A 15,747-nucleotide genomic window follows, 5' to 3' on the forward strand; every position below is an offset into this window, starting at 1 on the left:
TGTTGGTATGTGACTGATTTATTATAATCTTATTGTGCCACCATTACTAACAAAATGACCTATTGTGCCAATGACAGAACCTGCTTACCTCATAACCACCTCTGTGTGATTACACTGACTCCCCGTGGTGGACCAGGTCAGCAGGGGATCCCAGGCCAATGACCCTGAGGGGACATGAGTCTTCACAAGATGAGAGAAATAACTTTGGGGTAGGGGGCCAAAATAAGTAGTGTTGTAAAGTAGTGAGACAATAGAGGTGCAGATGACCTCCTAAGGGTCTTAAATCATATGAGGGGCTTAAGTTTGCTTTCCCAGTCATATAAACGGCAAGAACATATCAACTTCACTAACGACTTGGTCCACACCCAGATCACTCTCAAAGGTCTCGGGTTTCAGGGAAATCTGTGATAAAAATAATGATTATTTTAATTTCTGTGGATTTGTTTTGTATAGATTAGGCCACAAACTCATTCTCCTCTCACCTATCATTTCCTACATTTAAAAAAATCATAATTGGACTAACCCTGCTGACAATTCACTAGGTTTGGGTTATTATTAAATGAGTTATGATTCAAGAAGATGTCTCCATTTAGTTTAGCTGAATCACAAAAACACAGTGGGTATTTATCTCCACTTAGTGTTGTTTTAAGAGGCGACACTGGTCTCAGGAGTTAAAATCCATCTCTTTCAGGTTTCTCAAAGGAACTCCTTCACTTGGTCATCCAGTCGGTGAGTAATGCCACTTAAATGCCACCGTGACAAAAGCTTGAGAAAAAAAGGAGGGGTGGCAGGTTTCCACTGGGAGCCATAGGCAACACTGAGTCTGGGGCAGAGGGCTTCATTTCACAGAGACTGCAGGGCTTAAAGTTAAAGATTACTTTGAAATCTGCATCCCCTACCATCAAACTATAGCCCACCCTCCCTCCATCCGTCACTCCCTCTCCCGAAAAATAAAAAGCTGTCGCCACAGAGCAGGGGATGAGTTTGGAGCAGATCCTCTTTGATGACAGAGAAGGATCCTTTTGTTCTCTAATCCCCACGTGAACCCCCCCCCCCCCCCCTTTTTCTCTATAAATCCAACTGGACGTCAAGGGTCTTCATAATCAACCAGGGGCTCAAAAGTTATTTGTTTAGTTGTTTTACTTTAAAAGATTGGAATGTAAAAGCATTGACATTTCATTTATGGCTTCTAATGTTGGTCTTTATAGTATATGAAAGACTCTTTGAGATCATTAAGTGAATGCCCGAACAAGCCACATGACACTGGTCAATGGTTGTCATAAGTGGAGCCTATAGGAAAAGCCATTAGCCAATGTGCATGCTGTCAAGAGAAGACAGGGTCACCCAGAGACAGACAGTTCCAGGATACATTTATTTTCTTCCTGTTTCTTGCCTTTAAGTGTGAGCAAAGTGTGTCCTTGTGTCATTATCAGATTGGACACACGGATTTCACAGAGGAGATGAAAGTGTTCCTTTTGCTCATAACATCTGCCCTCTGATGGTTTGTGTCCCATCAAGATGACCTCAGACATAGCCTGAGGAGAGCGATTATCACCACTCTGTACGCACTCTAGCTCGCCATGTGATCACATGCTTGAGTGAATGGCGTGTGTTTATGAGAAGAAAAAGGCATGAACTTTTGTGTTTGTGTGCACGAATATGACTGCACAGACATATGGCCTAACAGGCATGCAAACACTCAAAAGACCAGTGAGAAGGGATCAATGTCGAGGGTCAAAGTGTCAAACATGACTTACCTTGCCATGTAACTTTCATTATGTCGCTCTTCAGATGTTAAAGAAGACTTTCATCTGTCTTCAACTGTTGGATCTTCTCTCTGTCAAGTTGAAACAAATAGCATTATAAAGTGAAGTGCAAAGCCTTCATGAAAGAAATGTACACCGACTCCATCTGGTGTATAACTGTGAGAATACAGCAAAGGAAAATATGAACCATATACAGTTTCCATGATAAAATGATGAGTTCTATATAAGAAATATATAAATGTCTGCTTCCAGTTGTAATTCAGTTATAAAGTAGAGTTATGGGCACTCAAAAAAGGAATGAATCCAATAAAATTAGCTTTTTATCACAATGGCGGAAACACAACAATGTACAGTGACCCACATGCCCTGGGTGGGTGAAGATAGGCAGTCATTGGTGCATTCTGCCCAATGAAATCTTTTTTCAAACCACCACCAGTTACTGTCATGGGACCAAACTATATTGATTTTCAACAGCAAGAGTATGACTAATCAACACTTTGTTGCAGATGGCTCCATCAGGGATGGTGCTTGTCAGATGATTGCAGTAAAGATAGAAACAGTTTTTTATCAATCTGTGGATTGGGTTTTTGGTTTAGGGGGATTCAATTAAATCTTAATAACTTTACGGGTAGAGGTTGAAATGGTTGAAGGATTGTCCTCAAGCAGCTTCCTCACTGGGAGCTCCTCTTGTTCTATCTGATCCACACCCTTCTCTCTCATCTGGATCGCTCTCTTCTCCCACGTCATCCTGTACTGACTTTTACAAATGAGAGGATGGAATTGCACTGAAAAAGATACAAGTCCAGAAGGGACACGCTGAGGGAGAAGTACAAAGACCTACAAGCCAAAAATAGTGGTGAGACAGACAACTGGGAGGAAGGGGAAACTATTACCACATTGTTACTCAAAACTTCTCCAGAAGAACTTTCACAAACAACTGACAGGCATTGTAGACATCTCTTTCTTCCCCCTGAATCAGTTACTATTGTTAAAGACAAGTGATACTACCCACAGCAGTTATTAAAATGTTTAATTATGATAAAGCATCTCTATGTCTTTTCAATACAGACCTGTATTTCCCTCGGGACAAATAAAATATCTATCTATCTGTCTGTCTGTCTGTCTGTCTGTCTGTCTATCTATCTATCTATCTATCTATCTATCTATCTATCTACAGGTGTTACCAATGCAAAAGCAATTGCAAACGCTAAAAGCTAGAGTTTGTAGTATTACTGAAAAAAGATGAGGAAAATGTACATTAGCTTTACCAACTTCTGAAAATTAATTTTGCAATAGCAACGTATTACTAACACAGAGAAGAAATGCTTCCAAAATTAGTCATTGTCCAGCGGAATTTGAATACCATCAATAATAATTCAATAATTCAATAATTCAATAAGTAGGCCTATAGCCTACAGTGTGAATGAATGTCTTGGATAAAATGTGGATTATATTGGATTTTGGGGCGACCTCTTACAGAAGGGAGTGAGAAAATATTATCATGCCAGTATCATGTGTGTTGGTTGCATAAAAAATACATTTACTTCATTTTTTTTGTAGTCCCCCCACACCAGTCAGGGCAGCTCTACTTCTCTGTACTGATGTCAGACAGTTAATCTCTATCGCCTCTAGAATAAACAAGTGGTATTAAAAGATAGGAAGGCCGGGGCTAGTTAGTAAGCATGCTACTTTCAGTAGATAAGAGATATTATCTCTGCAACACAATACATACCTGTACAGTCTTTGACATGATGTCAATACTGTTAACTTTTTACATTCTGATGATAATGTTAGTTTTATTTTATTTATTTTCTTATTGCACCTGTGAGCCACTGCTATAAACCTATCTGGCCTATTCGAAACACAACTATTTATTGGTCGCATTTTATTTTGTTTTAACAATTGGGTTCCCCTTTCTTTAGATTCAAGTGGTTCTATTTAAGAATATACTCGTTCACAAATAGAGGAAAGTTGAGTTTCAGTGGTTTTGGTTTTGCTCTAATAACACTTTCATACCCTGTTTAATACAGAAGCCGCGCGTGGGAGAATCCGCTGGTGAGTGTTCACAGAAACTGCAGTCTAGACAGATGAAACACACATAATGTTTACATATTTAGTGAGCCGGGTCTAACCCGGGTCACATTGTACCGACGACTAACGGTCCAGACAGTTGTGAACGCTAGTAACCTCACTGACGTCCCCGCTGCCCCAAGCACGCGCCACCTCCAGTGCTCCAATCGCTGACAGAGAAATGTCCTACGTCATTCCATAGCTTCCGGGCTGGTAGAACTGGCCCGGTGATGCTCAAATTTACAATTTCACTTAATTTGACATTCGTAATAATAACAGACTAGCAGTTGTAATTTATAACCAAACACACCCTGATAGTAGATGATACAAATATAATGTCAGAGCTTGGGTTACAACGATAAAGAGACTTGATCCAATCCTGCTGCGACTCAGACATAGCGGCTGAGAAAAGAGGTGAGAATGTATTACTGTGTGAACGCTTTGCAGATGTTGATGAGAGGGACTGATTGTTAGCAACTGGTTTGCTTAAAATAGCTTTTAATGGGCAATACATTTGTGTACAATACGAGGTGTGTGCTCCCTTTTGAATCTTTACTGAATTTTGAGAAATAGACTGGTTTTGCTACATCAGCAGCGGGCTAACAACAGCTGCAGTGGTTAGCTGAAGGGCTAACTGTTAGCTACCCCGCTTTGCTAGCTGCTAGCGCGTCTTTGAGCTACTAGCTAGCTGCTAATCTTGATGCTGCGTCGCTAGCCTTGTAGCTTCAGAGACGCACACTGCGGAGTGAAACATGTCCTGATATCTAGCTCATTAGAATGAAAATTATCTCCTTGCCCGGCTTTGATAACATCACAAATAATATCTAAAATCATGTGCAAGTTGTCGTAACAGCAATGTGTTGTGATATTATATAACGTAAGGACACACATCAAAACATTATCGACCACATCGTATCTAGTGCTTCACATAGGAACAACACAGATACATGAATATTAAAAAGCGTTAATACTAATAAGAATAATATTCAGATGGTAAATTAAAAGGTGACGCATTATCTAATGCAATGATGAGATGGAGAAAGTTGCCTGAAATGATCACAAGATTTTAATCCTAGAGGGAAAGGGTTTATAATTTAACATCATCCTGTTGTCCTGATGCTTTCTTGGGTTTTGTATTAAATTATAGCTGGATAAAATCATTATGGATAGTTAGGCTGTAAACTGTACAGCAGAAATATTTTCTTAATTTGTGGTGTTTATCTCTAGTGTCAAGTATGTTGGCAGAAACTCTGTTTTCTTCATTGTTGAACACTGAGTACTTTACGTGCTAAACTTGTATGCATCTGTGTATGTGTGTGTTTGTTTAATCCCAATATGCATGTAGGCCTAAAGTCAGTTTTGTGACATGTCAAACCTGCATATATGTGCTTTGTGCGTTTGCTCTGTACAATTGCATACAATAGAATGTTGTCAGTTGGATGTGGTATGTGAGTTGCTGCAAAACAGGTGAGACGTGTTCAACGTTCACCTGTTTTTTCATAAAACCCTTCACTAAATATACAGAATAAAACTGAATTGGCTTCCTTTACCTAGAAATACTATATTAATATACAGTTTGATAATATATGTACCAATGTACTCCTTTGAAATTATTGTTTGTTTATAAGGTTAGAAGTCATGAGGAAGTTTGGAGCACACACCTCAACCCCCACGTGGACACACTTAACACATAAACCTGCTGCTTTGAATTCATAATGAACTCTGTACAGTGAGAGACAATGATCTATTGTGTAGGAACAGATTGGATCCTGCAGCGAAATATTATCCTGGCCATAGTGTCACAGTCCTTACTGGAGCACAAGACTGTGGTGCGGTGCAGGTGACAATCATTGGGCAGTCTAGTCTGACACTCACTGAGGATTTACACTTTAACTGAAGTAACATTTCTGTCTCAGTTTAGCAGAAGTGAAGCATGTTAGAAGGAAAACTATTTGTTTATTTAAATAAGAGCTTCCTTAAATGTTCTTGAATGTGCCGTTAACATGTAGAATTACTTAGCACTATTTTGGTTGCCTCTTGTAGCTTGTGTTTGCATAAGGCCCGGCGCTGCCCACTACATCGGTTAGTGTTAGATTTTACTCAGTACTGTTATATTAGCCGGCCAGGTTTTGCTAACCTCACATGTGACCTCTGAACCTCTCATTCTGCAGAATGAGTCACTGCCAGTAGTTTTAGCATGCTCCGGCTCTGTGGCTACAGGGCTACACTGGCAATTACACTCTGGCCTTAAGGATGCACCAGGAATAGCTGTGCTCCGGGAGACGATCAGAGTTGATCCAAAGGTTGTTGTGGTATTGCCAAACAAATGAGTATAGTAACAAGTTTAACACATGCTATAATGCTGCATTTGCAAACATTATACCCCGTGGTGGTATCAGTTCCAATCTAGTGTGGACGCATTGAGACTGTGCATCATTTGTGAGAATTAGAGGCAATGGAGATTCATCTTCTGTTTATTAACTAATCATTTTTAGCACTATTATCAATCTTGATGATTTTAAGTGTCGTATGTTTTCTCTGTAAGGCTTGGATCCGAGCCAGCGTAATTGGTGAAATTGATAGTGCCTCGGAAACGGCCTAAGAATAGGCAGAGATGGTCCTCAGGCAAAAGGATTTATTTACTAGGAGACAGTAGCAGACATTTTCTGCTGCTCAAATTTCCCAAATGTGCTGATAAATCTTGTCTACTAGACTGTACTTCAAAAATGTCCTGTTGTGCTTCTCTGTTGCAGTGCTAGAATTTACTGCAAAAAAGAACGACTGCCTGCAACCTTCAGCCACAGCAGCAAGTCATAATTTGTAAAGCGCAGTGACGTGTGCAGTGCCCCATTGCTTGTCTGGTTTAATTTATCTCCAGCACAGACTTCATCCTCAAAAATGAAGTTGAAGGAGGATATGAACCCCCTGCTGCTGCAGGTCTTCCGCTCTGTTGTGTGGGTCTACTCTGTCATCACCTTCATACCCTGGTACTTCTTCTCCGGAGCCGGCACAAACTTGGAACGGGCTCGCCGGATCAAGTCACGCTCAGTTAGTGGACTCCCGTTAGGGCCTTACAGGGCCATCAACAGCCAGGAGAAGCTGGTGGCATGGATGCACCCCAAGGTGGACACCCTGGACAAAATGTTTGAATACGCTGCGATCCGGTTTCCACAAAGAGACTGTCTGGGCACCAGGGAGGTGCTCAGTGAGGAGGATGAGCTCCAGCCTAACGGCAAGGTCTTCAAGAAGGTGAAAGACACTGACCTGTTCCTGTTACTCTTGCGCACGTGATTGGGTATCACCTTCATTATTCTTTTTGAATGTTTGGTTTGTTGTCAGGAGAAAAGATAGTCAAGTCAGTGGGTGGTACCGCTCATCATATGTAGGTTTAGAGCTGTATGTGCTTTAGGAGAATCTGTGGGATTACAGGAAGTTCACTTATGTCTGTAAGGTTGTCAGCGCAGTCTGCCACTGTGCACAGTGTGAGGAATGTGGGTGGCAGCTGAGAGCCTCCTCATTAACACCTGCATGACTGCAAACGCCCTCTAGATGGCGCTAACTGACTGCACATGAAGGATGATGTCTGGTAAAAGCATCAGACCTCTTTTTAGATTCAACAGTGTCGGTATTAATTTTGTGATTTGTGAAAAATAAAATGATCTTGGTTAATTTATCCTCTTTGCCACTTTGAACTGTGGAAAATTGATCTTGAAAAAGATTTACGCTAAAAACCAAACATTTAAAATCTACAACTGAGTATGCAGTCGATGTGCGTAAGGAGGGAGAATAATACTTTTGAATGAAATGAAATGAAGATTAAACACAACAATTAACTTCAGTCTTTGTTGTAATAAACAAAACAAGTTGTATAGGGCAAAGTTAAAACTGTCTTTGGACAAGATGATTTCTGAGAATTTAGTGATATGATTTTGTGAATAGTGCTCATATTATTTCCATCAATGCGTAAGGTTCCTAAAAAGTTATTTAAGCAATCTCTTCATATTTGTCATATTGACTAAAACGGCTCCTGAAAAAGATGCTGTGAAGCTACGCAGGCCTGTAAAATGTATGTACACACATCTGTTTTCATGTTGTTTGGTGAAATACGTGGAAATAATCCTGAATATTGCATATTTCCTTTGCATGATGTGTTTTTAGGTAATCCTAGGGAATTATAACTGGCTGTCGTACGGGGAAACCTACCAGGCAGCAAAGTGTTTTGGCAGCGGTCTGGCAGCGCTTGGCCAGAGGCCCCAGTGTAGAATCGCCATCTTCTGCGAGACCAGAGCAGAGTGGATCGTGGCGGCACAAGCCTGTTTCATGTACAATTTCCCACGTGAGTGACAGAAAGACAAATATATGTGCGTTCAGACGATCTTGGGCCTACAGTAAAGCACTCGAGATGACTGACAAACTTAACTGGATTTTTAATTTGACAGTTGTGACCCTCTATGCCACTCTTGGACCCACGGCCATCGCCCATGGCCTGAACGAGACGGAGATCACGCACATCATCACAAGCAAAGTCCTGCTTCAGAGCCGTCTCAAGGTACCCGCTTCGCTGTCATCCTCTGTCTCAGTCATGTTAAACAAGGCTGTGTATTAAAATGTATTTAAATGAACTGAACATTACAGGTTGTTTATTGTGTGTATCATCAGGTCTATTTGCATAAATACAAATAGATTTTTCCCTTCTCCTCCTTCCTACATCCACATCCCAGGCCATACTGTGTGACGTGCCGAGGCTGCAGTACATCATTGTAGTTGACAGTAAACCCACAAGCTGGCCAAACCTCCCCAGAGGCATCACGGTTTACAGCATGGACGCTGTGACGGAGATGGGATCCAAGCCCGACAATTGTGAGTATTTGTACATTGTGATTAAAAAGGTTTTTTTCTAATCTTTAGGGGGAATAAATGGAAGTGCACTGATGGAAGCTTAATACAAAGCCAACACCCTGATGAGTAATTGGAGTAATGTGCTGCGCATGACAGACTCATTAAGAGGTCAAATCACCACTTGTCATACGCCCAATGCCACGATGACATTGGGCGACTTTTCCGGAAAATGAGAAACATAAATAATGTTTGTCCTAAAACAATTAGTTGAGCCATTTTAATGATTTCCCTCCTACAGTATGTCATGAAGAAAACAAACATGGAATATTATCCAATCTTGGAACACACAATAAACATGTGAAATTCTCACTTTTTCTAAAATAATTGCAGCCAAAATTCACAACCACAAAGAAAACAAGAATTCTTTCCAAATACTCTCATAAGGATTTGCTGCTTCTTTTTTTTAATATAATCTTTATATCATTGGAAATTAAATATATTTGGCTTTTGAATGGTTGTTCAAGCAAAACAAGCATAGCGATCTTTTTACATTTTAAATACTAAACTTTTCATTGAGAAAATGATCAATAGCTTAATTGATGATTTAAAACACTTATTTGCAACCATACAAAACATATTCAGACACTTTCATAGCACTCAGTTGTTTTCACAGCACCGTTCTGTATTTTAGTGAGCGGACATTTCTTCATAATCACTTATTATTCCAACTAATAATGTTTGTTATGGTGTGTGATCCATTTCTTCTCTAACCATCACCCCTCTGCTTGTCTGTCTCTGCAGTAGCAGTAGACCGCAGCCAGCCGGAGACCTTGGACATTGCGGTCATCATGTACACCAGCGGCTCCACAGGCATCCCCAAGGGTGTCATGGTCTCCCATGGCAACATCATTGCTGGCATTACTGGCATGGCTGAGCGAATCCCTAACCTCAAGTATGCCAATATTTTTTCTTTTTTTCCCCCTGTGTTCTGCAACTCTCTAAAACATCTCATTCTCCTCTTCCTCTCTTTACTGCGTCTGAAATACTAACCCGATCACATCTCTCACCACATACTCAGTTTCCACCATCTCACTATGTTCTCTTCTGTGTCTATTGTGGAAATTAACCTGCGGTTATTTCTGTGCCGGCAGTGAATCAGACACCTATATTGGCTACCTGCCGCTGGCGCACGTTTTAGAACTCAGCGCTGAACTTGTGTGCATCTCTCACGGCTGTCGCATCGGATACTCCTCCCCTCAGACTCTAGCTGACCAGGTCAGAGTGTAAAAGCACACACACACACACACACACACACACACACACCTTGTGGCCATCATGTATTTGTTGCAGTCAACGTTCACATATATTACTAAGTCCACTGTACCTCCTGCAGAGATGCTAGATGCTGATGATAATTTTTAAAAATCTCTGTGTGGTCAGGCACCTCCCTACATCAGTGACAGTCAGCAGGTCACTGAGTATTGACCGATTGCTTCATTTTCACAGTCTACAAAGATAAAGAAGGGCAGTAAAGGGGACACCAGTGTGCTGAAACCTACTCTCATGGCTGCTGTACCAGTAAGTCTGTTTTTATTACGGCAAAAACTGTTTTATTAGTAATATTGCCTCTGACATTATTTATCATACAGTCAGACTATTAAATAAAGTCAATAACAAATAACGTCCACAGACTATAGACTTATAACTGAGAGTTTTCTCGCCGGATGTGCGTAGGAGATCATGGATCGAATCTACAAGAATGTCATGACCAAAGTGGAGGAGATGAGCAAACTCCAGAGGACGCTCTTTGTGCTGGCTTACAACTACAAGATGGAGCAGATCTCCAAGGGCTACAGCACGCCTCTCTGTGACAGGTAAAAACATATTATGTTCCTGTGGTACGTGAGCAAACCTTAACCTCTGGCATGGCTCATCGAAAGCGAGTGTGAGTTCCTGTCAGTACTGAGGGTTATGGAATAAAGTGAATCATTGCATAATATTGATTCTGATATTGTGTTTGCAGAGAGCATTCCTTAGTATAAGTCAATATCTGGATGCTTGTAGGTTCATTAACTTGTTAATATAGTAGTGTATACTTATCTGAATGGCAGTCTTTGTTAGAGTTGTTGTTGTTGTTGTTGTCACTCTTCATCTCCATGCTGTGTATTTTTGTTTTCACCCGCCTCCTCCCATTCAGTCTGGTGTTCAAACGGGTGCGTGCGCTCTTGGGAGGGAACATGCGGGTTCTGCTTTCTGGCGGAGCTCCTCTCTCAGCTGCGACACAGCGCTTCATGAACATCTGCCTGTGCTGCCCTGTGGGGCAGGGCTACGGCCTGACGGAGACCTGTGGAGCTGGCACCATCAGTGAGAGTAAGGGAGTGCATTTCATGTCAAACCCTTTTTAGGAAATTACAAACATAAAGAACTGTATTTGTAGTCATTACCTACATTTACCAGGAGTCTTTTTTTGCCGGTGTTTTTTTCTTCAGTGTGGGACTACAGCACAGGACGAGTTGGTGCTCCATTGGTTTGTTCAGAAATCACACTGAAGGACTGGGAGGAGGGTGAGTCAAATGGCAACCACCCAACTTTAGAGAAGGAAACAAACACATTGATATTCTAATCAGGTTTGTGCTCCTCCAGGTGGTTACTACAGCACAGACAAGCCCAACCCACGGGGGGAAATTTTGATTGGCGGTCCCAATGTAACGATGGGCTACTACAAAAATAAAACCAGGAACTGTCAGGACTTTTTTGTGGATGAGAGCGGCCAGAGATGGTTCTGTACAGGAGACATTGGAGAGGTTCACCCCGATGGATGCCTAAAGATTATTGGTAAGAAATCCACAAAGTGGTGCATGTGTGTCGTACAAGTGTCACATGTATTAGGATTGTGAAGTGCGTTCTCTTCCAACAGACCGTAAGAAGGACCTGGTGAAATTGCAGGCAGGCGAGTACGTCTCTCTGGGAAAAGTGGAGGCGGTTTTGAAGAACTGCTCACTCATAGACAACATCTGTGCCTATGCTAACAGGTAGAATCCTGCGCTAACTCTGTTTTCTTCCAAACGTCAAGTTCCTCAACAAGTACACCAACATTTCAGCCCGTGTCTTTTCTCATTTTCTGTCTGTGAAAAAACTAAACTTGTTTTTTTTCACTTTATTTTTCAGTGACCAGTCGTATGTGATCAGCTTTGTGGTGCCTAACCACAAGCAGCTGATGACGCTGGCGGAGCAGATGCAGGTGAGGGGCACATGGGAGGAGATGTGCAATAACTCCCAGATGGAGAAAGAGGTCCTCCGCATCATTACTGAAGCTGCCCTCGCAGGTAGGAGCCTTTCCGTCTTCTTCGCTTATATTCAATCTGCGTATGCACTCAGACAAAATGTCGGATCAAAGCCTTTCTCAACAAAACCAAAGTGGTGTTACTCTCTGGCATAACTTTGACAGTTCAGATTGGGTGTGATGGTGACTGCCTCGTGCCAGACTTGCACTAGTGTCACACTGTATCTGTCGCCATCTGACTTGTGGTTCTGCTCTCCTCAAACCAGCAAAAATGGAGCGGTTCGAGATCCCGATGAAGATCCGTCTGAGCGCGGAGCCCTGGACTCCTGAGACCGGGTTGGTGACTGACGCATTCAAACTGAAACGCAAGGAGATCAAAACACACTACCAGGAAGACATTGAGAGAATGTACGGAGGAAAATAACATATGCAAACACACTACAAACAACGCATACACATGTATACTTGCACACATACACAAGGAGCTCAGAAGCCACTACCAGGAATACTTGGAGAGCAGTTATACTTTAGATATAGGTAACAAACACACACACACATTATTACAGACACACAAAGCGTCTCGTGTATCTCCTCCTCGGCTTCCCTGCGACCAGCTTCGATCAAAAGAGAGGAAGAACTCTTGAATCCAGCGTAATGCTCCCTGTCAAGACCAAAAGACACTTGAACCAGCTGGCGCGACGCACTCACTGTTCCCCCTTTGAGTTTCTATGACAACCAAGGCCGGACATGAAGTAGGACGTCCGTATGACTCGGAGGGAAATAAATGTCAGGCTAGACGTATATCTGGATCAATGTCAGCGCGTCCTCTCTGTTGCGTCTCTTCCTCCCTTGCTCTCTGGAGCCTTCCACCAATTCAGCATGGTCGTGGACTTGTAGTGCAGATACCTGGCAGGGACATGGGGGAGCACGAGCCTGATAGAGGGATCCCTCCTGGGCTTTAAGTAACTTTCAGGTTGGAATCAATGCAGGGATCTCTATTAACTTTTTAATGATTTTTTTTATTTTTTATTATATATTTTTTAGGTGTCGCTATGTTTCCTTCATGTTCGGTTTGTCAGCTTTGAACCCCATTTGATGATCATTGTTTTGTGTGGGAGGAATCGGTGTTGCAAAGCCATGAGAGATTGAGCATTTTATTACTTTTTTCTTACCTTTTATGGTTATAATATTCTGAGTGTCTTTATTTCTCCTCCTGTTTTTTTTTATTGCCAATTTGTTTACACGAAGTACTTCAATGAGCTTTGTTTAAGTTGTTGTTTTGGGTTTTTTTTGTCTTTTCCTTCCCTTCTTCTGAGTGTGTCCCAAAGTTTGTACATTTGAGTGTGTGTGTGTTTACTGACTTGACAAGTAGAAGCATCCAGTCTCCCTTCTGCTGTCGGCCTTTGCAGTAGGGTCAAACATCAATTGTTAAAGGCATCCATTGGGACTTTTTCCATCACTTCTCTTTGCCCACAGATTAATTTAATCAGCCCCTGGATGCCCCCCAACCAGTGTCATAATAGATATTTTGTTGGTTCACTGATCATACCGTAGCCCTGCCACGTATTCCTCCAGTCATGACCAATGCTCTTAGTTCTCAAGGGGAACTTTGCCCGGCGTAGAAAAAAAAGTTACATTAGTTAGCCTTTCATTGGTTTCTCTCCCGGTTACTTTTTTTGGCACAACTGTACATGTTATCCTTTTTTTTTTGCCATAGGTCTAGTTACAGTTTGTCTGTTTTTACTCATGAATATGAAATACAAAATGAATGTGCAATATTTATACACAAATTTTAAACAAGTGTGTAGGAAGGAAATAAACGCACATAGAGCAGCCCCTCGGTAGTGTATGAATGTTAAGGTCTGTTACTCGTATTGGAAGACCTGTAAGAGCACAAGCATAGGAATAAAGAAGAGGACGGTAGAGAGACACTGACGGGGAACTCTAGATGTAGCCCATGTGAACGTACTGTGCTAAACAATGTAATATTCTTTATTAAGACTGTAAAGTGAAATTTAATATTGGGCATTGTAGAAACCACATAATGAAAAGTGTGCAACTGTACCAAAGCACCTGAATATATATTTAAAAGAGAAACGAGAGGATCGCGCTCCAGTCGGACAACTGAAGAGATTCCTTATCAATACACTCCTTATTCAATTGTAAGTATGAAGCATAAACTCACCAGACCTCATAGTATCTTCAAATTGGTTTATGTATATGACACTGTATGTACAATTTATATGAAAAGGGTCAACTGCCATTTGTTTGAACTCATGTGTAACATACTTTATGCATTAATTACTGTAGTTTTCTGAGTCATTCAGATTGCTGGGGATATGATCTGAAAAGCATAAGTACATGTGACAACCTTGCTTCAGTCTTTCTTTCTTCTCTTCACATTTATGGGCAGAAGATTAAATAGTGTTTGGTCAGTGGTTCGTCGTAAGAGTGACATCTTTCGCACAGCTGCCCTCCTTGTAACGCAGATCTGGCTTTGCTTGTACTAAAGACATTTAGTGTTATTAAAGGTACAGTCAGGTACTCTAACTACTCTTATCAGATGTCTGCTAGCGCTACGTAAAAAGGTTATTTTAGCATGTAATAAAACAATTGACAGTACTATCATGATGAGGGGGGGGAAGTCATTCCTCCCTGTTTTGTAGAACAGTTCTCTCGACATTTTAGTGGAAAGTCGGTAGCTTACTGTGCTGTTTGCTGCTTTTCCTCTGCCTGGCTGGAGGCGGCTAGTTGCCTTCTGACACACATGAGCTGTCTTCAGGGGTCTTAAGAATGTGAAGCACTTCCCACGTTTTGTCGATAGCACACATTGCTGTGTCCTACTACATCTATAACTAACGGCAAGGCAAAGACGGTGGGGCGGTGCAAAGACCACTCCTGTTGTTGTTTTCACTTGCTTTGTAAATAGGTTGAGAGGGGAGGGGGATCAATGATTCTAGTACATTCAAACTACCAATAATTGTACAGGTTTAAAATCTCCTGTTATATTTAATTATCTTTATTACTGACCAGTTTTTGGGGGTCACTTTGTTGATTTGTGTGGTTAAGTGACCCTGCGAGCCAGGCTATTTGCAAGTGTCTCCTTCCTTATTTATTTGTAATTTGGCCTTGAAAATTATGTAATAAATAAAAAGGTTTGTGTTGTAATTACTGGCGTGTGTGTGTTCAACTCCTGAATGCAATGTGCGACGTACAACATGTGACTGATACGATCAGCAGCTTGATTAGAATCATCCTGAAACCAGAGTTTCTATGGCAACGACGACCAGTGTGTGTCCGTGCATGTGTGTTTGAGTGAATGTGGTTTGTGAAAGACTTGTGTGGTACGCCAACGCAAATGGAACATGCATTCCTAGGAGTCGGCCTTCAATCAGAGTTGGTAAACAAAGGATTTTTCAGTCAGACTCACAACATGGAGAGCTCTGCTCCACACCTGTAAAACATTTGATGTATTAAATGAAGAAGCTTGGCTCCATGCGCCTTTCTGCGTACACATGTCCATGTCTCCTGCAGTCAGATGCATCTGAATAAGAGTTATTTTTGCATTTTCTCAGGATAAAGATGATCCATTTATCTTGGATATTAGACCCTGGTCTTGTGTCAGTGTTTGGTATCAGCACTAGAACTGCAACTAAATATTATTCTCATTATTGAATCATCCTTTTTATTATTTTTCTCAATTAGATTAATCATTTGGACTATAAAATGTCCGATTATAGTGAAATCATCACAGTTTCCCAGAACCCAAGTTCACATATTTAAGTTACT

General features: G+C 41.4%; 1 protein-coding gene across 1 annotated transcript; it reads left to right on the plus strand.

Moving 5' to 3' along the window:
- Positions 1-4,009: 4,009 nt before the first annotated feature.
- Positions 4,010-15,129, plus strand: acsl3b (acyl-CoA synthetase long chain family member 3b). Its single transcript, XM_029453745.1, has 15 exons — positions 4,010-4,250; positions 6,590-7,085; positions 7,995-8,172; positions 8,276-8,385; positions 8,558-8,696; positions 9,477-9,627; positions 9,827-9,950; positions 10,182-10,253; positions 10,410-10,549; positions 10,873-11,045; positions 11,165-11,239; positions 11,319-11,510; positions 11,593-11,707; positions 11,844-12,001; positions 12,225-15,129. Exons 2-15 carry the CDS (start codon positions 6,735-6,737, stop codon positions 12,380-12,382), a joined length of 2,136 nt encoding a protein of 711 aa, XP_029309605.1. The 5' UTR covers positions 4,010-4,250; positions 6,590-6,734; the 3' UTR covers positions 12,383-15,129.
- Positions 15,130-15,747: the final 618 nt, after the last annotated feature.

The sequence above is a fragment of the Cottoperca gobio genome, chromosome 17 (assembly GCF_900634415.1).
Source record: "Cottoperca gobio chromosome 17, fCotGob3.1, whole genome shotgun sequence".
In the NCBI taxonomy this organism is placed as follows: domain Eukaryota; kingdom Metazoa; phylum Chordata; class Actinopteri; order Perciformes; family Bovichtidae; genus Cottoperca; species Cottoperca gobio.